General features: G+C 40.0%; 1 protein-coding gene across 1 annotated transcript in view; it reads left to right on the plus strand.

Annotated features, from left to right (window-relative positions):
* The window catches only part of CDK14 (cyclin dependent kinase 14), a 664,071-nt gene that overhangs the window by 317,565 nt on the left and 322,192 nt on the right, over window positions 1-24,314 (plus strand). The window contains exon 8 of the mRNA XM_052638676.1: window positions 16,290-16,413. Coding sequence (XP_052494636.1) covers window positions 16,290-16,413 — 124 coding nt within the window. The remainder of the gene's footprint in view (window positions 1-16,289; window positions 16,414-24,314) is intronic.

The following is a 24,314-nucleotide window of genomic DNA, read 5'->3' on the forward strand; positions in this document are numbered from 1 at the left end:
CCTAGAAGGGAGACGGAAGTGGGACAATGACTTGAGAATTCTGATGTAAAATTGTCCAATCTAGTATAATATGCAAACTATCAATGAAGTGTGAAAGCAGAAAAATTATTTTCAGATGTTCAAGGAGGTGAAAATTGTGCATACCTTGCATCCTTTCTCAGAAAACTACTTGAAGATATACTCTCCCCCCTGTAACTCAGGGAATAAACCAAGGCAGAATAGAAAAGGAAACCTGGCAATAGAGGCTACCTCAAAAGAGGGATGGAGATCCTCGAGATGATGAAAAGAATCCCAGGATAACAGTGGTGCATCAGGCTGGAAGAGTAACCCGTCAGTCCAATTGCTCAGGTCAGAAGACTCCAGGCGAGATTTCTAAGATGAAGTTGTCAGATAGAATATCAAATGTGTTTGAGCAGATTTACAAGTTGGAAGGGGCTTCCCTGGCACCTCAGTAGTAAAGAATTAGCCAGTGCAGGAGCCACAGGAGATGCATATTTGATCCCTGGGTTGGGAAGATCCCCTGGAGGAGGAAATGGCAACCCACTCTAGTATTCTTGCCTGGAGAATCCCATGCACAGAGGAGTCTGGCGGGCTCCAGTCCATGGGGTCGCAAAGAGTCGGACACAGATTAGTGACTGAGCACGCACGCACAAGATTGAAGAAGAATTTGGTGTTGCATAAGTGATAACCCCAAAGAAAACTCAACAACGGCAAACCAACCAACCAACCAACAAAAGATCCAGATTGTTATACCAGGAAAAACAAATTATTGTGCAGGAGAGAAAAGTATTCACATGAAACGTAGTGGCTCAGCTGCAAATAACATTTCCATGGTTATAATACAGTATTATAATCAATATGTAATATTGTAATATGCAGTCAATATTACATATCGATGTATTACATAGTTAAAAAAAGTCAAACACCTCTTTAGGATTCTGCTATAGCCAGCCTCATTCCAGGATTAGCATCCTAAAACAGTCTTCCATTTCACCTGCCACATTTGATATAAAATAAAGATCAAAATCATTTTGTCAGAGCATTTTGATTCTTTGTCCAATGTTCTTTTCCTTACAGTGCATGATTCATTTATTAAATTACTGCACTTAGCTTTTTTATTTGTGACTTTATATGCACTCAGTCACATAGGTTTGTCATCCTTTTCATAGTGAAGATAATAGTTCTACCTTCTCTGAGGGTATGGGAAGTTGAAAAAAATAGAATGCATCTTGTTAATGCTTGTGTTTTGGCATCTGAATTGCAGTGCCTGGAAGCAGACAGCCCTTATTACCACGTTGGTTTCCATGGGAGGCCACTCCGCTAATTATGCACTGGCATTTCTTCACAGTCTGTCTGCGTAGAGACAGTGCCCTCCTCCAGGGTTTCATGTAGGATCTGCACTGCAGGTGAAATTATTCTCAAAGAAGTCTGACTATGACATAGTGGCAGAGGTCCCATGGGTATTTCTGTGTGATGGATTAATGTATTTTTTTTCATGTGGTGATATTTATTGTCACTTAAAATTTCTGAATGCAAAACAAAGAACCAAAGAATAATATTTACTAAGTTAACAGCTCTTCATATTGCTGTGCTGGGTGCTGCAGCTGAGCTAAAATTAGATCTTTTAATGGTTCTCTAAAAATGTAGGGTGTGAAAACCAGGTGAGATAAGCAGTTGTCTTTAAAAGAGCATGTTCTTGGCAATAACTCTGAAGCTCTGCATTTGGTTAAATACTTCATGGATTATTAAAGGGTTGGATGTGATAAATAGAAGATATTGATTATGGTGAACAGAAGGAAAACATACTGGTCAAATCTCCTTGCTTCTAAATTTGACAGTTTTGACTTTGGCTTTCATCACTATGTGGCATGATGATATGGAGAAATATTTGAAACATGTCTCTTGGATTATAAAAATGTGCATATCTCTGTTTAGATTTCATATAACTTGTTTATTGTGAAAAGCTGGGATACCACGCGTCCAAGAATTCAGGCGATTTTTCTTTATCGTAAATCGGGTCAGCTTGCAGGCATTACAAAGGTGATGTATCACTGGAGAATGAGGGGGCAGGAAGGAACAAATGAAAGAGTACATAGCTAGTGATTTCATAATAAGCCACGGAGTAGTCTGTGGTGATTTTGTACTAAATCCCAGCAGAACATCTGTTAAAAGTTTTATCTTCTGTGCTATATATTCCTTGTAAGCATTGGAATAAGCACATCAGAAAAAGATTGTTTCAGTGTTAACTAAATTTCTGTAGTCACTTTGCTACTTTAATTGTCTACAAACTGAGTCTGTTTGCAATATGGTTCTGAAATAAATATTCACTATTAACGAATGGTCTGTATTGTAGCATAATATCAATTTTAGACAAATGGGTAATTTTAGCAGTTAATTACTTAGAGGGCAATTTAAAACCTGAATGGAAAGCCTGAGGACACTGGCCTTGTTATAAATATTTATGATGATTAAAGTCATAACAACCAATTGCTAGAATATGATAATTGGTTTGTAAGAATTTGGGGGGAGGGTAGTTCATTTTTCTCCCCTTTACAAACCATTCACTGTGAATTTTATTGGGTGTTGACTATCATAGTTGAGTTGAAGACAGAACTTGAAGTTCCTCGCACTATAATCCTCAGTGATTTACAGATTGATTGGTTTTCTAAAAAGCAACCATAACAGTCTAAATCTCTTTCATTCAGGTTTCATGTGTTCTTTAAAAAATGGTAAGCATGAGAGGCTGAAAATTGAGATTCATCTTTAAAAAAGAGATTAATTGATGCTGTCTCCAGCTCATATCCAGAAATGTAGATGCTTACATCTTATCACCATGACAACCCTGGATCTTCCTGTATTTTTATGTAATTACCTTCATTTCCATGTTATCGTAATGACTTTTCTAGATGACTTTTTTCTAAAAACACATTTGTCTTTCTTTTTTTTTTTTGCAGAACTGTAATCAAAGATATCCAAAGTAATTCTGAATTCTCTGCCTTATTCTCTGAAGCATCTGAAATTCTTTTGACGTAAAGCTGTTTTATTTTGTATCTAAATATCTATATTAATCAAAAAGACTTGAGGATTATTATGGTTGAAAAATTGCTATTTTTCTTTCATAGTCCAGAGAACAGGCAGGTGTATAACAGTCAGAATAATACTGTGCCAAATTAAGATTGTCTTATACAGATGGCACAGTGAATGGGTTACTAAATGAGAATTTCTAATGTTGAGATAGGAAATCAGATAACACCTGATTTTCTCCATATTTTGCATTAGAACTTTCATTTAGCTGGTAATGATTTCCTACTATGCATTATAGTGAATATTATAAAGCCTTTCCTTTTGCTGTATTTTGGAAAATATGGTTATTTCATGAAGTCATTCCAGTGTTTTAAAAATTTGACACCTAGTCTCAGCACCTGTCCAGTTTTCTTTTGAACCTTTTCATCCTATTTTTATTATAACAAAATAATTTTCCGTATCTAGAAAGTGAAAGATTAACAATGACAGAGTGAAATCCATGTCAATTCATGCTGTGTCGGATGTTCAGAGGTAGTCTGAATAGTGAATTTCTGGCCAAGATGTGGGGCCGTATTTGGTTGTTGGGAACATGTCTTTTGTATCCTTGGCATCATCTGCTGATCTGCTTATAACAATTTGAATCAGACAAAGAAATCAAGGCAGCTAATTAAACAGCCCACTCATTCCTAGAGGTGCTTTAAAAGCCAGGTTGAAAAGGAATTACCCCAAAGATTGATGAAATTCACATAGTCATTAGAATAATGTCATGTGATATTTTAATTGTCAGATAGAATTACCCAGCTTAGGGGGCAGATATCCAGGGGGAATAGGAAAAATACCCTCTTGGATTTTAAGCTTCAAGCCGTTCACCTTGCCCCTCTCCTGTTTAAGATGGATCTTGCCCTTGACCCCTTTGTTGGCATATTTTCCTAGACAAACAAGAGAACGCAGGAGGAAAATTAGCTGAGTGGTAGTATATATACACACTCCTGGGGATTTTCCTGATTGTTTTAGACAGGTTTTGCCTTCATGTGACTAGCCAGTACATTTCATAGATATTTTCTCATTAATACAGAAATTCTGTCACTTGTGACCTTTCTTAAGAGGATGCAGAGAAGCTTGTTTATCATACCTATCAAACTCAGAGTCTTTACTGCATGCCACTTGAAACATATTTTTCTCTGTTGCACGGCTTGCAGATGTGATCTTTCTCTAAGACTCTTACTCAAGATTCACCAGCTCCATCAGTTTTTCAGTCTGCATCTCTCTCTTTTTTTTAAAGTTACATTGGCCTTATCAAACGACATTAAGACAATTCATGCTGATAGTGTCTGAGATGTTACTTTAGGCAGTAAAACCATTTTGTTGTTGTGCAGTCGCTCAGTTGTGTCCCACTCTTTGTGACCCCATGCACTGCAGCACACCAGGCTTCCCTGTCCTTCCCCATCTCCCGGAGCTTGCTCAGACTCATGTCCATTGAGTCAGTGATGCCATCCACGCATCTCATCCTCTGTCGCCCCCTTCTGCTCTCAATCTTTCTCAGCATCAGGGTCTTTTCCAGTGAGTCGACTCTTTGCACCAGGTGACCACAGTACTGGAGCTTCCGCTTCAGCATCAGTTTTTCCAGTGAATATTCCGGGTTGATTTCCTTTCAGATTGACTGGTTTGATCTCCTGGCAATCCAAGGGACTCTCAAGAGTCTTCTAAGTTCCACTGTTTTCTTCTCATCGTGTATAAAAAGAGTGGCTCTGAAGCTGGGGAAGCAGTGCATGCATTCACAAGTGAAGTTGAGCAAAAATTTGTATTTCATTCTATTTCTTTTTCGTTTCAAAGAGTACATATCAGTAAGGTCAATGTATACTCAACATTATTGTGTTATTTGAATTCCTTGAAACAACTGTTTCAGTTTTTCTCTTGGAAAATTATGTTGGGTAACTAATAAGCCAGTAGCTTCAATCTGATTATCTTGTTTCTACTCAGGTAGGGAATATTCCTAATACTAAGTTTAGGCTACTGAGCAACTTCTTTTTTTTTTTTTTTTAATAATTTGTATTTATTTGTTTTCTTTTTGGCTGTGATGGGTCTTTGCTGTGCCTGGGCTTTTCTCTAGTTGTGGTGAGCAGAGGCTACAGTCTGGTTTCAGTGTGCAGGCTTCTTATTGTGGCGGCTCCTCCTGTTGTGGAGCACAGGCTCTAGGGCACGCAGGCTCTAGGGCACAGAGGCTCTAGGGCACGCAGGCTCTAGGGCATGCAGGCTCTAGGGCACAGAGGCTCTAGGGCATGCAGGCTCTAGGGCATAGAGGCTCTAGGGCATGCAGGCTCTAGGGCACAGAGGCTCTAGGGCACAGAGGCTCTAAGGCATGCAGGCTCTAGGGCACAGAGGCTCTAGGGCATGCAGGCTCTAGGGCACAGAGGCTCTAAGGCATGCAGGCTCTAGGGCACAGAGGCTCTAGGGCACAGAGGCTCTAGGGCATGCAGGCTCTAGGGCACAGAGGCTCTAGGGCACAGTGGCTCTAGGGCACAGAGGCTCTAGGGCACGCAGGCTCTAGGGCCCAGAGGCTCTAGGCCAGGCAGGCTTCAGCATCTGTGGCACATGAGGTCCGTAGTTCCCCTGTGCTCTAGGGTGCAGGCTCAATAGGCTCAATAGTTGCGGCACACAGGCTTAGTTACCCCATAGCTGTGGGGGTCTTTTGGGATCAGGGAGTGAACCCGTGTCTCCTGCATTGGCAGTCAGATTGTTCACCACTGAGCCACCAGGTAAGCTCTGACCAACCTTATTAAATGGAAGCTTCTTGTCCTCCGCCCTCCCCAGTTCATCATCATACCTACAAACCCTCATAACTGGGAAACCTACTTAGTATCTAATATATTATACATTGGTGTAATATATTAGCATTCTAAAAAAGCTAATGAACTTCTTTCATGGAGCATGGGCAAACCAGGCTCGGTTTTTGCCATTTGACTCCTTGTAAGTACCCCTGTTCTGGATCCCATGAGTCCACTCACCTTCATCCCTGTGGGCATCTTGGAGCTTAGAATAACCCCTTGCTGGTGTCCTCCATTGTATTGAGGTGGGAGGAGTGGGCAGAATGGGAAGCCAACTTATGGAGCGCAGAAAGTGTGCAAGATCTTTTCTCCGAAGTCTTTGCCCTAGTACTTGAAATTCTCATTCTGAGTTATTGCCTTTTCCCAGATAGTTATCATTTTTAGTATAGAAGACTAATGTACAAATATATTAGAGAATGCGAGTTAAATTTTGGTTACATTATCTGGAAATGATGAAGCGTGTTACATATGTCAGCAGTTTGAGGGAGTGGAATGAAGAAGCGAAAAGTTGATTGCTGCTGCTGCTAAGTCGCTTCAGTCGTGTCCGACTCTGTGCAGCCTACTAGGCTCCCCCTGTCCCTGGGAGTCTCCGGGCAAGAACACTGGAGTGGGTTGCCATTTCCTTCTCCAATGCATGAAAGTGAAAGTGAAAGTGAAGTCGCTCAGTCGTGTCCGACCCTCTGCGACCCCATGGGCTGCAGCCTTCCAGGCTCCTCTGTCCGTGGGATTTTCCAAGCAAGAGTACTGGAGTGGGGTGCCATTGCCTTCTCTAGAAGAACTCAAATAGAACAAAATGTGTCAAGGCAGACTCCCCTAAATCCTCAGATTTTCTGAGAACTAAATCTGTCTGTGCACGTGTGCATGCTAAGTCGCGTCAGTCGTGTCCGACTTTGTGTGACCCTATAGACTGCAGCCTGCCAGGTTCCTCTGTCCATGGGATTCTCTAGGCAAGGATACTGGGGAGGGTTGCCATTCCCTTCTCCAGGGGATCTCCCCACCCAGGGATCAAACCTGCGTCTCTTACATCTTCTGCATTGGCAGGTGGCTTACCACTAGAACCACCTGGGAAGCCCGAATCTGACTAGTACATGGCAAAAAAAGGACGCATCTCTGATCCGATGCCCTGGCATAAATGTTTGTCTTACACCATCCCAGGAGCACAGTTAATATGTTCAGTATGTCCAAAGTGTCAAATTATACCATAGTTTGTATTACCTGGACTTTTATTCCTGTCTCCCTTATATCTCCATATAGCTTTATTAGTATTTCTTTTAAAAAAATCCAACACATAAAATTACAAAGATGCTTTATAAAATATAAACTATTTGGACATGAATTATGTACATTGCATTACTGATTAGGATTTGATATTTGCATTAGGCATTTTCAAATTTGAAACTCAACTAAATGAATCATTCTTTTAAAAATTGAAGAAGACGTATTATTGCAGTAAAATCATTATCTGATTCCTATTAGTTTTTTACTAGTCACTAGATATTTGAGGACTCAAAATTTTTTAATTATTTTTAACTCCTAGAAAGTTTGATGTATTGAGTAATTTAATGCTTGTGCATCTGTGGATTTTTAAATAATATGATCCTAACCATGAGGCACAATATTTGAAGCGTTTATTACCCGTGTACTACTTTGGTTTATTTGCTAATGTCATGTTTCCTATCCTGTAGTCACACAGTGTATTACTTTTTGTTACCGTTTGTTTAATCAAACGGTATACATACATTTTTGGTAGCAGTATTTTAAATTGTGGGTGTCAGAGCAAGACAAAAATGGGAAATATCAGTATTGGGAATGGGCAATGGATCTCTATTACATGCGCTGTGTCTCCCTTTTTCCAATTCATGTGATTTCTCTAAGCCTTTATTTCTTTATCTGTGAAATAAAGATAATAGGATCTGCCTAGCAGAATTGGTGGGAAGATTAATTTACTATTAAGTACTTAGTAAACAGCAGTTATTACAGTTGCTTAAATTGCAGAGTCTCTTCTGTTTCTGTTATCCATACAATTATGAAATGAGACAATTTTATAGCTTGGATAAATATTAAGGGCATGTGAGAAAATTTATCACTTTCAAGGTGAGTAACTTAAGATAATGGATATTTAACCCTGGTGTGCAAGTGACAGAAAAGTCGCTTGACTGTCTCTGTAAGAATGAGTGCTATTCAATGAATGGATGAAGAAGTTGTGGTATGTTTGTGGTAGATACGTACAATGGAATATTAACCATAAGAAGGAATGCATTTCAATCAGTTGGAGAGAGGAGGATAAACCTAAAGCCTATTATACAGAGTGGAGTAAGTCAGAAAGAGGAAAACAAATATATTAAAGCTATATATATGTATATGGAATCTGGAAAAACGGTACTGAGTAACCTAATTTGCAGTGAAGGAATGGAGACACAGATGTAGAGAATGGACTTGCAGAGTGCAAGGGAGACTCAAGAGGAGGAGATATATATATATATACACATGTGTATATATATATGTATGTATGTGTATATATATATGTGTATATATATATGTATGTATGTATGTGTGTATGTATATATGTATGTATGTATGTATGTATGTATGTATGTATATGTATATATATCCTGCCTCTCTCTGTATATATAGTTATGCCTGATTCTCGATGTTGTATGGCAGAAACCAACACAAGATTGCAAAAATAATTATCCTTCAATTAAAAAAAAATTATAGCATGGTCAGTGAAAAAAAGTACTGACATTTTACTCTTCAAAAAGAAGAATTAGCGCTGTCCACAGGCCTTTCATCTATTGCTAGTTGCTCCAATAAACCCTAAGAGACGATGGACATTCCTTGAAGATAGTGAACCCTTGCCTAGAAAATCTGCAGATGTTCACCATGCTTAGTCTCATATTAAATGGACCCTTATACATTAAGTAATGCATGCCTTTCAGACCATTCATAAATCTGATTGTAAACATTGAGACAAAGAGCATCAAAATCAGACATCCTTAGATTTTGAAGGGGGATGAGGAAGGTAAAAAATTTGTTGCTCACTGCAAGTGCCAGTAATTCTTCTGAGTAACAGATATAACCTCCTGAGTCCAATGATGTGTGTGTGTTTTTAATCAACTTGCTCTAAATGTTCTGATAGAAAGCCTTATCTTGATATTGTTTTTTTATCTACTCAAAGTCCAGAGAGTTTCAGAAGGTACTAGATGGAGTATTAAGAATACTCCCAAGCAGTATTCGCCATGGCAGTGAGGATGTGAGTTGCTTTCTGCTGGGGATGGCAAGAAAGCAGGGTTATAGATAGATCTCCTGCTGGCAAAATGTCCTTGTTCATCACATCATTGCTATTCTAGGCATTTTCCCATTGGGGTTCTTATTGCAAAAAGTGAACATATTTGAACTAGAGTATAACTGAGAATTTGAAGACCTCTCCTTTCATAAAGTTGAGTATGGCCCTCTGTGATGACCGGGAGGGGTGGGCTGCAGGGGAGGGAGGAAGGCTCAAGAGGGAGAGGATATAAGTATAATTATGGCTGATTCACACGGTTGTACGGCAGAAACCAACACAATGCTGTAAAAATTAAATTAAAAAAAAAAACAAACATGTTCCGAGGGGACAAAGTATTCTTAGGAAGACTTTATGGTTACTACAGTAGAAAAATAAGCAGATAGAAAGGAAAATATGTTAATTTATCAACTTCAGTATATAAAGCTTCCCGCTGCCATAGTATTAACTTCTAAGAGGATTTTAAATAGCAAAAATAGACATTCAAGAATCATATGCTTATTACATACTACATTAATTGAGACTTTTACAAACTTGGGTTCACTTAATAAAAGCACTTTGATTTTATTGGGTGTGTAGCTGTATTCATCCATGTGTTTAGTAAGCATCATCCTTGGTTAAGATAATGAGGTGTAGTGGAAAGTTCACAAGTGCTGTGTGATGGTTGGATTGACTGAGTAAGTTTCTTGGGCTTTAAGAGTGTTAGTTTCCTCATTTGCTTAAAAGAAAAGGAAAAAAATACGAGATTTAAAAGATACATAAAATTACTTAGTCTTTTTTAACGTTTATTTATTGCTTATATATCTGGCTACTCCAGGTCTTGGTTGCAGCACTGGGGATCTTTTAGCTGCAGAGAAGGCAATGGCCCCCCACTCCAGTGCTCTTGCCTGGAAAATCCCGTGGATGGAGGAGCCTGGTGGGCCGCAGTCCATGGGGTCGCTAAGAGTCGGACATGACTGAGCGACTTCACTTTCACTTTTCACTTTCATGCATTGGAGAAGGAAGTGGTAACCCACTCCAGTGTTCTTGCCTGGAGATTCCCAGGGATGAGGGCGCCTCATGGGCTGCCATCTATGGGGTCGCACAGAGTCGGACACGACTAATCGACTTAGCAGCAGCAGCAGTAGCTGCGGCCCACTGGGTCTTCTGTTTGTTTGTTCAGTTGCAGCATGTGGGGTCTAGAGGGCTTCCTAGTGGTTCAGTGGTAAAGAATCCTCCTGCAGTGCAGGAGACTCAGGAGACACGGGTTCAGTCCCAGGGTGGGCAGGGTTCCCTGGAAGATGAAATGGCAACCCACTCCAGTATTCTTGTCTGGGAAATCCCATAGACAGAGGAGCCTGGCAGATTACAGTCCATAGGGTTGCAAGGAGTTGGACACGAGTGAGCGACTAAGCATGCCTGTATGCATGTGGGATCTAGTTCCCGGAGCAGGGATTGAACCTGGGCCCCCTGTATTGGAAGTTGTAGCGTTCTAGCTACTGGACTAGCAGAAAGTCTCAGAACAGTCTTCAAATGAGTGTAAACCTTCAATTACTGTGAGTTTGTCTTCCGTTTTTGTTTTTTTTTTTTTCCTTTTCCAGTACCTGAGATTGCATCGATGTTCACCAAGTTTTATTAGCAAGCAACAAAGCTGATGTTTCCTCTTCCTCTGCATGCGGCCCGTCCTTTGGTGGTCCTTCTTGTTTTCACAGTACCCTCTGGTTTTCATAGAGATCAAATTTAGCTTGTTAGGTGGTGATTTCTACAACAACCCAGTGAAGTGGCTTTCTTAAAAATTTACATGGGCCAGTTAGATACTTGTCTGTATGTCTAAAGAAAGAAATCCCTAAGACTTGGGTTCTCAAAACATTCCCAAAGAATATTCTATGGCACATTCTGTTGAACTCGGAATGACTACTCTTTCCTTGTCCCTTGAAGGGACAATATAATTCACTGAAACCATTAGTAAACTTGGTGTTTTAGAAACAACATTTTAAGGTGTTTAACAGAAAATGCACCAAGTTTACTAATGGTTTCAGTGAATTATATTGTCCCTTCAACACCATTACTATTATGATGGTGTGTTGATGGTTTTACAGTTTCATATATTGTCAGGCCAGAATACTGGAGTGGGTAGCCTTTCCCTTTTCCAGGGCATCTTCCCAACCCAGGATCGAACCAGGGTCTCCTGCATTGCAGGTGGAGTTTTTACCAACTGAGCTATCAGGGAAGCCCTTACTAATGGTTTCGGTGAATTATATTGCCCCTTCACCACCATTATTATGATGATGGTGTGTTCATCGTTTTACAGTTTCATATTTTGTCTTCTTTTCATTAATTAAAATTTTTCTTATTAATTTATCTGCCTAGTGATTTCCTTGCTTGGTTTCCTCAATTTTTTCCCTCAGAAAAGCAAGAAGTTTGTCATATAATACATGGTCTCATCTTGTGCATCTAATGAATGCTCCTTTTCTTACTAAAATGTTATGCGTAATGAAGTTTCCTCCCTCCTGTGGGCCTTCAGTTACACTCCGTTTGTGTAGCGGTCATAGTGCTGCTGCTGCTGCTGCTGCTCAGCAGAGCTCTTTAAATGCAGTTAATCTGTTTATGTGCTTCCCAGGTGGGGCTAGTGGTAAAGGAACTGACCTGCCAGTGCAGGAGATGTAAGAGGCCTGGGTTCAATCCCTGACTCAGGAAGATCCCCTGGAGGAGGGCGTGGCAACCCACTCCAGTATTCTTGCCTGGAGAGTCTCACGGACAGAGGAGCCTGGAGGGCTGCAGTCCACAGAGTCTCCCAGGTCAGACACAACTGAAGCGACTTAGCACGGATACACGAATCTGTTCGTGTGTCTCTCATACCCAGTGGGCTGTGAGTGCCTCAAGTCATCTTACATCCTATTCATCTTTGCATCCCTCTTACATGATAGCACCTGCCAGATGGTTGGCACTTCGTAAATCCTGAAGGAATTTGTTATCTGGGGATTTGTTCTGACTTAGCTTTGTGCATTGTTCAAGGATCTAAAAATTTGTCTGGGGCTCTCATTGGATGCTCGGGGCTCTGTCTGTCTTATTTAGAGCTTAGTTTGTCATGTATACAGTTGTGATTGAGTGTGTGCTTGCATCTTTGAGTTTCTTAATCCTCTTTAATCTGCTATCCTGTTTGAATAGCTTCTGGATTAACATGAGGATTATATATTTCCACTAATTAGTAAAGGTGTTAAAAGAAGAGCCCTTTGGGACTGTTTGGTCTTCCCACTTCTACTCTTAGCTTCTAGAAACTCCCATTCCAGGAGTCTATTCTTTTTTGTATCTGCTTCATGCAGATGTCCCTAAATCCTGTTTAGTCATCACATTACTTAGTAATGAGTGTCAGCTGTGGGAGCAGATTAGGAAGATGGTTGAGGCAAACAGTCTGAAATTAAAAGACGCTTGCTCTTTGGAATAAAAGCTATGATGAACCTAGACAGCATATTAAAAATGAGACATCACTTTGCTGACAGAGGTCCGTATAGTCAAAGCTATGGTTTTTCCAGTAATCATGTATGTATGTCAGAACTGGACCGTAAAGAAGACTGAGCGCCGAAGAATTGATGGTTTTGAACTGTGGTGTTGGAGAAGACTCTGGAGAGTCCCTTGGACTGCAAACAGATCCAACCAGTCTGTCCTAAAGGAAATCAACCCTAAATATTCATTGGAAGGACTGATGCTGAAGCGGAAACTCCAGTACTGTGGCCACCTGATGCGAAGAGCTGACTCACTGTAAAAGACCCTGATGCTGGGAAAGATTGAGGACAGGAGGAGAAGGGGATGACCGAGGATGAGATGGTTGGATGGCATCACCAGCTCAATGGACATGAGTTTGAGCAAACTCCAGGAGATAGTGAAGGACAGGGAGGCCTGGCGTGCTGCAGTCCATGGGGTCGCAGAGAGTTGGACATGACTGAGTGACTGAACTACAGCAACACATTCTGGGGAGACAGGGGAATCCCATCCTGTGATAGACAGATGTAGCAGCTGCCCCCGGAGCACAGAGGAGGAACGCCTCACACAGACCTGCAGGGAGACTGAAGGCCTGGGGTCTGCAAAGGCTCCAGGGAGGAGTTTTGAGGAGAGACCTAAGAAGCACAGGGAGGTTAGCAGGCAAAAGTGAGACACGGCTTTCCTGTGAGAGGAGACGCAAGCATGAGGGAAAAGGGCTGAGCAGCAATATGCTTTGCGTGTGGGGATGCATGAGGCTGCTTGGGGTCGGGAAGTGTGGAGCAATGATGCCTGGGCACCCAGCTGGAATCAGGGCTCAGCTCAGTGGCCTCGAAGACCATGCCGTTAGGTGCCTGTGCTTTTTCCTCTCGATTGGAGGAAGCAGCTTCTATGCGGACACTGCCTACTTGCATTCTGGCCAAGATTCCTAGGGTAGAGTGGGTAAAGGAGTAGATTTTGGAGTCAAATTTCTTGGATTTGAGTCCTGGCACTTAAACGGATTCCAGTTTCCTCGTCACTGACACAGATAGGATGTGATGTGTGTGTGTGTGTGTGTGTGTGTGTGGGCACAGACATGTATACTCATTTGTGTCCAACTCCTTGTGACTCCATGAACTATAGGAGCCTGCTAGACTCTGTCCATGGGATTCTCCAGGCAAGAATACTGGACTGGGTCACCGTTTCCTTTTCCAGGGGATCTTCCGACGCAGGGATCGAGTCCTCGTTTTTCTTCCTCTTTTTTCCTCTTCCTGCATTGCAGGCAGAGTCTTTACCAGCTGAGCCAGCAGGGAAGCCCATCACCATTAAAATTGTTACCGAGGTGAGGGACTACCCTGGTGGTCCAGTGGTTAATACTTCGCCTTCCAACATGGTCCGGATTCAATCCCTTGTCAGGGAATTAAGACCCCACATGCCTTGGGGTCAAAAAAATGAAAGCATAAAACAAGCAGTGTTGTAACAAATTCAATAAAGACTTTAAAGAAAATATAGTCCACCTCAAAAAAATCTTTTTAAAAAATTTCTTTATAGAGATCAAATGAATTCATATTCTATGATGCATCGAATAGCAGCTGGCACTTTGTGTCATTTGCTTGTTCAACTAAAATGTGTTGCTGTGGTTAGGTAGATAATCACAGTCTGGTAAGTCCCAGCTAGCACCTTGCAGAATGCAGACTTTCAAAATGCAGACTTTCAAAATCCGTTTATTTTTGAAATTCAGTTTATTTGTGTTGTGATCTGCCTATGTGACTGATTGATGAAAAGCTTTTGAAAATACAAAGTGGCTTTATTTGCACATCCTTTCTCCCTTCCGAACTGAAGGGATTTGGATTTTCTTTGAAATTGTAAGCTTTTCCGCTTTGGGATGCAGGGGGTTTTAGAAGTGAGGAATGAGGCTGGAAGCTGCTGGTGATGGCGTTAAGTCTTTCCATCTGCTACACAGGAAGGACTGAAAGAAGGAGTCCAGAAGAAGTTTACTTCCTGAGATTCTTGAGCCAGTAATTTAATCCAGCCTAACACAGAACAGGTGTTTAGTGTCTGGTACTTAGATTCTGGAAATGAATCTAGGCCTTCCCAACACCATAGCTTATTATCATATACAAAGATTTTGAAATGAATTTATCAACTGGCTTTCATGCTGGGAAAGATTGAGGGCAGGAAGAGAGGGGACGACAGAGGATAAGACGGTTGGATGGCATCACCGACTCGATGGACATGAACCTGGGCAAACACTGAGACGGAGCGTAGGACAGGGAAGCCTGGTGTGCTGCAGTCCAATGTGGTGGCAAAGAGTCGGCATGACTTAGCAACTGAACAAGTGTTTCAAGATATGCCCCCTCTAAGCATTTTACTTGGCTTTCAGAGCCCCCTAGTTAGTTGGAAAATATTCTGAAATGTTAGCTCCCACAGCCCTTGAGGAGTTGCCAGTCTTTTTTATGTGAAGATTCTAGAATCCTTATCCTACCAGTATGCATGTTAAGTTGCTTCAATCATATCTGACTCTTTGCGACCCTATGGACTGTAGTTAGCCAGGCTCCTCTGTCCATGGGATTCTCCTGCAAGAATACTGGAGTGGGTTGCCATCCCCTTCTCCAGGGGATCTTCCTGAACCAGGGATCGAACCCGTGTCTCTTATGTCTCCTGCATTGGTAGGTGGGTTCTTTACCACCAATTGCCACCTGGGAAGCCCTATCCTACCAGTATTTGGCAGCTAATTCTTTTAAAATTTCCCAGAAAGTGCATTTTGTTACCAGCTGATTACATAGACTACAATATCGATGGCACTTAAAACCACCTGTTTTTAGTTTTGTTTTAGGAGACTGTTTTTTAAAAACTATGTCAATTAGGATTATTTTGGCAAGTAAATTGTTTAAAGATAGTTTTTTTTTAAATATATAAACAGAGTATTGGAAAGCCTAGTGGATCACATTTTTTGTTATCAAAATGAAAATATTTATTATGATCCAATATGAATGTTAACAGAGAAGACCGTTGGTCGCTTCTTAATTGTATTTCTTATGAAACTATTGCTCTTAAATTCTTGATTCTCTGTTCTCTGTGTTTCCTGTCCCTTTAGGTTGGGTCTGTTCTGTAATTAGCAAAAGTACACGTCTGTCTTTAGGCAGCAACCTAATCTCTGCAGCCATATGTGCCAAAGCAGTGTAATTACAGTGTAGTAATAATTGGACCCCATGACTGTTTCTGTTTTAATTATTTGAAAGCATCTTATGTTTCTATTCCTTAAAGCATGTTATTGAGTGAATCACTGGATACCATGTTTATATCATTTCCATGGAATTAAATATATGTTAATTAAATTTACATTAAAAAATTCTGCTTCCTTTTATAACATTCTGAATAGAGTTTTTTCTCTGGCTCAAGCATCAGTTCAGACCTGAGGAAATCAAATATTATTTAGAAAATGATTCTTTACGTTTCACTTAATTTCTAGAACAAAGATTGGATTATAGATCTTTCTGGCTAAGGATCTCTGGGTTGACATAATAGGTTGTTAAAAATTGTCAGATTTAGTTTGTGCATTAGGAATTTCATACATGTATGCAAATTCTGTTTCAATAGTTTGATATAGAATTTAGTGATGGGTACCCATTTTCAGGAAATCCAAGTACTTGGCGGGCTGTATGTAGAAAGTGGCATTGGACTGTGTTCATATTTTAACTTTTCTCTCCCTGTTTCTCCAGTTGTTTTTATTTCAGTTGCTGCGAGGGCTGTCCTACATCCACCAGCGCTATATTTTGCACAGAGACCTGAAGCCACAGAACCTTCTGATCAGTGACACGGGGGAGTTAAAGCTGGCAGATTTCGGTAGGAAAGCAGTTAATTACCAGTCTATTTTGTCACACTGTGAGAATGCCAGGCATATGGAGGCCCTGCGTTTGTTTAGGTGCACGTCTTCTATCATTATAGATCCTGGTAACATTTTTTCAGGAGTGAAGAAATTTTTTTTTTTATGATCGACATCATGCTTGGTGGATTTTTTTAAAAAGTCCACATTGCTTATTAAAGTCTTAAATAAGCACAAGTCAGATTTCATATATTTCCAAAGTTGAAGTCAGTATAATTTTGAATATAAAATACTTTGAAAGAAATCTTTCTTTTTTTAATTAGGAAAATGTCAAACACATTCTCAAGCAGGATACCTTAAGGGGTCTCCCTTAACTTATGACCCAGCTTCAGCAATTACCAATATATTGTCAAACCTGAATTTTAAACTTCTGGACAGTTTCAGAGCATCATAAAATACATTCAGTAGTGTTTGTTGTCAGAAATCTAAGAGCATTGTTAACCTTTCCAAAAATGACTGTTGTTTCAAAAAATATAAAGGAAGACACTGATGCCACTTTAAAAGTGGAGGTCCTGGCCTGGCCCCATTGTAAGTCATCCCTCTCTGAAAGGTTTTGAGATTGGTCTCTTCCAGCTTAGAAGCTGTCCTCCAACACTGACTTGAGCGCCCAAAGGGGAACAGAACTGCTGTGTCCTGCTTGTTGGTCTGATGGGTCTGCACTGCCCGTGCTCTCTGTCACCCCGGTGTGCGAGTTGATTCCCAGCATCAGGAATGCTGGTGGCAGCATGATCTGTTGACATTGCATTGCCTCAATTATTTTTGGGTACATATTCTGATTAGAAATTTGTTCCATTAAGAGTGGAATGGAAATATTACCCTTGGGACATAAGGACGCCTGAGATTGAGATGCGGGCTTTGCCAGAATATGATTATCTTTTCCCACTCCACCAACCCCCCCGAGAAATAAAAGAGAGCAGGAAATGTTTATTGCTTATTTCAAGGTTAGGAGACTGTTCAGTATCTTTGAAGTTAATCTACTCTTGCATTTTGTATATTCTTTTTTCTAAAATTGAAACAAAAGTTAACATCATTGGTGATACATTGCAGAACATTTTTTGTTCTTTTCTTATTTGGGGAAAATTATGAAACTGTGTGTGTGTATGTGAGCTAGAAAGTTGTTTGTTGTCAAGTTTTAGCATCAGAAGAATACTAGGTGGCTAGATGTAAAGTGTTTCAGTTCAGGGTAGAAAATGATGAGAGAAGAGGTGTGGAGGAGAGATTTGCAGTTCCTCAAATTCAAGGTTATTATGTTCACCATGAACATGTTTTCTTAGTTTGTTGATATTAGTATTGAACTAAGAAGAATTCATAGTGATTTTCTTCTGTTATCTTAATATATAGTATAAGGTATATGTTTGCATAATTTATCATATTGAACATTTAGTTTTGCTGAACATGGTTTTCTTGTATATTTATAGAATGCATTTTTTATTAACTTTATTTTGTCTGTGTAACTAAGGGAATAATAGGATTGTATCTAAGTGCTTACTAGGGATTAGTTTTTAATTTTATGATGACTTTTTTATTATAATGGGTAAGTTCATGTTAAAGGATTCTTATGAATCTTTAAAACTGACATTTTGTAATAGATTCAGAAATAAATTGAAATGTAATTTTAAACAACTTAGAAAATTTTTTAGAAAAGGAGAAAAATCTAGAGAGTGTGAACAACTCTGAAATTACAAACGTTAACATTTTTATTGTATATTTTCCCACTGTTTCTCCTCATTCTTTCTTTTTCTTCTTCCATTTATTATGTAATTCTCAAAAGAAGAAACCCTCACTGTTTTGTAAGCAGCTTTCACTTAGGAATATGTCATGGACATTTTCTCATCTTATTCAATATGAAAAAATCATTTGTTACAATGTAGATTTTTCCCTTAATGGCCAAGGCCTGGTCCTTTTACGCAGTCCCTCATGGCTGAACATTTTGGATCTTTCTAATTGTCACAGTTATGTGCCGTCCCTGTGTTGAATGTCCTTGCAGAGCAAGCTGTCTATACTCCAGCTGCAGTGCTGAGTGTTTTAAAGTGTTTGAACAGAGTGCTCTGCAGAAAGGTTGAACCTCAGTGTCACAGACGGAGTCTTCTTGCCTGGAACACACACTTGGCATGCGTCCTGTGCACAGAGTGTAATGAGCGAGACTCACTCACCAGATGACAATTTCCTCCAATTAATTGTGCATCATTTTTGCCTTTTAATTTAAGACATGCAATTAACTGTGACTTACTGCGCTTGGGCGCGTGTCTGGGTCTCAGATGAAGGCAGTACACTGGAAGATGTGGACGAGCTAGACAGTCAAAATGGGACGGTTCCAGGCAGCAGGACAATTAGGAACACCGGGTCTTAATTCAGTTTGATGTGTCAAGAGCTATAGCAGCAGCTTCTTTGTCCTACCTTTTTCTCTAATGTGAAAAATACCATCATATTCTGATTAAAAGAGACAGAAGGAATCTGTATGAGCATAATTCTTGTGTTGTTAATGCTATTTTTATTAGAGAAAATATATGGTGGGGAGGGACAAACACTAAAATTTACTGAGTTTGTGTGTGCCAGACCCTTAGAAATTCTTATTTCATTGTCTCATAAACGTAGGAAGTTATCCTAACCTACACTTTTGAGAGAGACAAGAAATTCGGAGACGGTTAGAAATTTGCCCAAGCTTGAGTGTATGAGGGTAGCTGCTCACAAAACTGGAATTCAGATGCTTGATCCATATCTTCCAATTTGAGGTGGCCCAGGGTCTTTATATTTATTTACATAGATATTTTACCTTATAAAACTGCCTAATCTTCCAATAAATTGTTGATCATCACATGTGTTTATATATCAGTGATATTATTGACCAATGGCAAATTATTAACCATTATATGTGCTTTCTACATACAACAAATATGATACTTGTGCTATGAAAATAGATTGCACTAATACCCCCCCCCCCAAAAAAAATGCATCACATAATTTAACGAACATTTTGTTATTTGTAGTGAGTAGTAGTAATTCCGGAGAAGGCAATGGCACCCCACTCCAGTACTCTTGCCTGGAAAATCCCATGGACGGAGGAGCCTGGTGGGCTGCAGCCCACAGCGTCGCTAGGAGTCGGACACGACTGAGCGACTTCCCTTTCACTTTCATGCATTGGAGAAGGAAATGGCAACCCACTCCAGTGTTCTTGCCTGGAGAATCTCAGGGACGGAGGAGCCTTGTGGGCTGCCGTCTATGGGGTCGCACAGAGTTGGACACGACTGATGTGACTTAGCAGTAGCAGTAGCAGTAGTAATTCAGTAGTGAGTAATATCAACCTTAGTCCGTTGGAGCTTTTACCTGCTGGACAAAGTAAACCAGAAGATAATTTACCTGCTGGACAAAGTAAACCAGATCATAATTTATATGTAAACCCATTCAGATTTAAATGGAATGCAGTTCTGAATTCCAGTTGGTCAAAGTACTGTACTGTTATTGAAGCACTTTCTTGATACTTATTTTCTATATGCGTTTGAAAATAAGTAAATTATGCATGATTTAGAATCACTGTATTTTCCTAATGCAGAAGTTTGTCCCATCTGTATATAATAAGATAATAAAATTGTGTAGAATACAGATTCATTTCTTAAAAAGGGTTCATCTTTACATTATCTTTGGGAAAAAATATTTCAAACCCCAAATGTGTCCACACATCAGAACCTCTTACTTAGCTTTTCCCATTTCCTGGAACACTGTTCTCCCTGCTTCTCACGGGGCTGACTCCTTCTCATTACACAGCTGATAGATCCTATGTTACTTTTTCAAAAAGATCACCTCTTGAGAATTCCCTGGTCATCCAATGGTTACGATTCCACATTTTCATTGCTGAGGGTTTGATCCCTGGTCAGGGAACTAAGATCCTGCAAATTGTGACATGGCCAAAAAAAATTTTTTTTAATAAATAAATGAAATATTTTTTAAAAGGCCACCTTTCCAAAAATCATCCAGTTCAACTTCTTCAGTAGCACTTATGGTGCCCTGAAATAATTTTGTCATTTGTTTATCTGTTAATTTTTTGCTTGTGCTATTTGATTGTAAATCCCATAAAGTCAAGGGCTGGGCCTGTCTTGCTCACTCTTGTTTCTGCTATGTCTGGAACCTTGGAGGTGCTCGGGAAATAGTGCCTGAATGAAGAAACAATATGTGTAACAAAATTGAGTATTAGTGTAAAGACCAAGACCCACATTTCCTAATTTTTGCTTGATTCATTTTAGCAAACCACCAGTTTACAAATTAATTCTCTCTTCATCAGTCCTGTCCTGGCTGGGCACAGTCGAGAATGCAGATGGATTTAGATGACCTCAGTATTGACAGTGTGGGAGCCTCAGGAGTGCTTCGAGGCTCTTACACATCAGCCTTGTATACCTGCTTGGTATTATTATATTTGTAACCTCAGGTGTTGGAGAAGACTCTTGAGGGTCCCTTGGACTGCCAGGAGATCCAACCAGTCCATTCTGAAGGAGATCAACCCTGGGATTTCTTTGGAAGGAATGATGCTAAAGCTGAAGCTCTAGTACTTTGGCCACCTCATGCGAAGAGTTGACTCATTGGTAAAGACTCATGCTGGGAGGGATTGGGGGCAGGAGGAGAAGGGGACGACTGAGGATGAGATGGCTGGATGGCATCACGGACTCGATGGACGTGCGTCTGAGTGAACTCCGGGAGATGGTGATGGACAGGGAGGCCTGGAGTGCTGTGATTCATGGGGTTGCAAAGAGTAGGACGTGACTGAGCGACTGAACTGAACTGAACTGAACCTCAGGCTGCAGAAATAAACACTCAGTGAATATAAACATGCACAAAAGATGTATAAGATTTGATGTTCCTACTCTACAGACCTTAAATGATTGATTGTACTATTGTTGAGTGCAACGCATATTGAGCCTTGAATTAGGAGGCCTGACTCTATAAGTAGCTTTTGCCTATAACTGTCTATAACTAGCTTATGACTTCAAACTAGTTTTCCCCTCTGAGCTTTATACTCCTCAACTAAAAAATAAGTGCATTGAACAGATACTAAGATTCTTCTTAGTGCGTTTTTTTTTTCTTTTTATGTTGTACATTTCTGAAATGAATTTATTTTCTAATGATCAGGTATTCACTGGTGGATAAAAATCAGCTGAGTGAATCCCTAATCAGTGCTACACCATCCCTTCCTAGGACCTAATTTTTTATTCTGGTTTCTGGAAATTCAAATAGATGAGAGCCACACTTTTGTGGTATCCGTTGAGATCACATTTAAAGAAAATTGTTGAAGTGTGACAAGTAAATGTATAAACTCACCAAGAAACTAATGTTCATTTGCAGTATGATAGTATGAAAACTAAAAGATATGTTTCCATGTAAATGAGATTAAAGCAAAATAGATGAGGCTGTAGAGTAGCAGCTTCTTGCAATTTTTGCAAGAAGATGATGGTGTCATACACATTTTCCAGCCATTCTTGTGCTGTTTTACGGGGTCATGGCCTTGCTCTGGGGCTTCCCAGGTGGCTGAGTGGTAAGGATTCCGCCTGCCAATGCAGAAGACGCGGATGTGTGAGTTTAATCCCTGGGCTGAGGAGTTCCCCTGGAGGAGGAAATGACAACCCACTCCAATATTCTTGCCTGGAGAATCCCCAAGGACAGAGGAGCCTGGCAGGCTACAGTCCATGGGGTCGCAAAGAGAAGGACACAACTGAGCAACTAAGCATGCACGCCTGCATGCCCAGCCTTGCTGCATGGAAAGACTGCTGGGTTAAATTTGCCTCTGAGAAAAAAAAGACAGTGCAAACTCTGTAATATAAGCATTTAAGGTCTTGGATTATTTTACTGGCTTTCCTAACGCAGGAACAGAGTTAAACAGTTCTGTGGTTTTAATCAAGTAAAATTACATAGGTCTCTTTCCCACCAGAGGTCTAAAAAATATGACCTTCCTAATGTTGGTAGTTTCTTCCTCCAGGCTGTTCCTTGTCTTGATTTGAGAAAGGAAATTATTATAAATCACATTTTAGATTAATTTGCAGAACACCCCAGAGATGTAATTCTGCAGAGGCCCACGGTGAGTGTAGGGTTTGTTTGTAATCTGCCTCTCAGAATTCATGTAGAGAATAGGAGAGAACAAAAAGAAGTCAAGAGTGGCATCTGTGAACTTGATAAAATATAAAGCCTCTGAATAAGAGCCTGTTAGTCTCCAAATTATAAACTTTTAACTATTTTTTTGTCATTAGCATATACAATTTGGGATTCCCAGATGTTACTAGTGGTAAAGAACCCACCTGCCAATGCAGGAGATGTAAGAGACGGGGGTTCAATCCCGGGGTCACAGAGATCCCCTGGAGAAGAGCATGGCAGCCCGCTCCAGTATTCCTGTCTGGAGAATCCCATGGACAGAGGAGCCTGGCGGGCTACAGTCTATAGGGTTGCAAAGAGTCAGACATGACTGAAGCGACTTACTACATATAAAATTCAGCATTGAAGCCATAGTTGTAAATTCAAGGTTAGACATAACTTAGCTCATTTGTTTTGGCCTGTAGGATTCAATGTTATTGTGTCTTTGTTTTAGAATATATTTTCTGTTAGCGAAAATACCTTTATTATTTAATGTGAGGTATCACTCTACTTTCAGAAAGGTCCCTTGAACAGTTTAAAAAATACGCAGTTCAATATAGCTGCTTTCATACAGGTTTGAAAACTAAAGAGTATTTTTAGAATAACTTTTATAATATGAAGCAAAGAAAGGGTTTTTTTCCTCTAATTTTGAGGGTGTTCGTTAAAACTCGAAATCAAAATATATACATGTTAAAGTCTACCAAATAGATTATCCAGATTCCATGTTAGAAATACTTTGATTGACCTTTGAATTAAAATGATTTGCCTTGACTCATTGTTTTAGAGATGTGGTAATGACTCTTTTGAAAAGGAATGTTGATACTTAAAATTGTCTTCTCTCAGATCATGAAACCATCACTTAGCTTCATTATTTAAATCGTATTTAATATCTCCCACTCACTCGTCCCCTTACAAGTGTTCTTGCATTCAAAAGGGATGATGATGACATTGCATTACATTGTTTTTCTGCCTTTAAATGGACTTTGCTATTTTTTTAGTTTATTGAAGTATAGTTGATTTACAACGATGTGTTAATTTCTACTGTACAGCAAATTAATTCAGATATGTGTATATATGTGTATATATGCACGTGCATTCCTTTTCATATTTTTTTTTGGTTGATCACAGGATGTTGAATATAGTTCCCTGTGGAGGACCTTGTTATTTATCCATTCTTTGTGTAATAGCTTGAATCTGCTAAGCCTGAACTCCCAGTCCATCTCTTCTCCCAGCCTTCCCCCTTGGAAGCTACAAGTCTGTTGTCTGTGAGTCTGTCTCTGTGTTCAGTTCATTTGCATCATAAATAGATTCCTCGTGTACGTGATATCATGTGGTAGTTGTCTTTTCTGCCTTATTTCAGTTAGCGTGATCATCTCCAAGTCTATCCATGTTCCTTCAGATGGCATTATTTCATTCATTTGCGGCTGAGTAATAGTCCACTCTATAGATACACCACGTCATCTTTATTTATCTAGCTGTCGATGGACCCTGGGTTGCTTCCATGTCTGCCTATTGTGAATAGTGCTTCTATGAACATTAGGGTGCATGTGTCTTTTCAAATTAGAGTTTTCCCAGGATATATATGCCCAGGAGTGGGATTGCAGGATCGTATGACAACTCTATTTTTAGCTTTTTGAGGGAACTTCATACTGTTTTCTATAGTGGCTCTACCAGTTTACATTTTTATCACACAACAGTGTAAAATTTAATTTTTAATGGGATAATGATGGTCATTCTGAGTAGTGTGAGG

This window comes from Budorcas taxicolor, chromosome 4 (genome assembly GCF_023091745.1).
Source record: "Budorcas taxicolor isolate Tak-1 chromosome 4, Takin1.1, whole genome shotgun sequence".
Taxonomy (NCBI): domain Eukaryota; kingdom Metazoa; phylum Chordata; class Mammalia; order Artiodactyla; family Bovidae; genus Budorcas; species Budorcas taxicolor.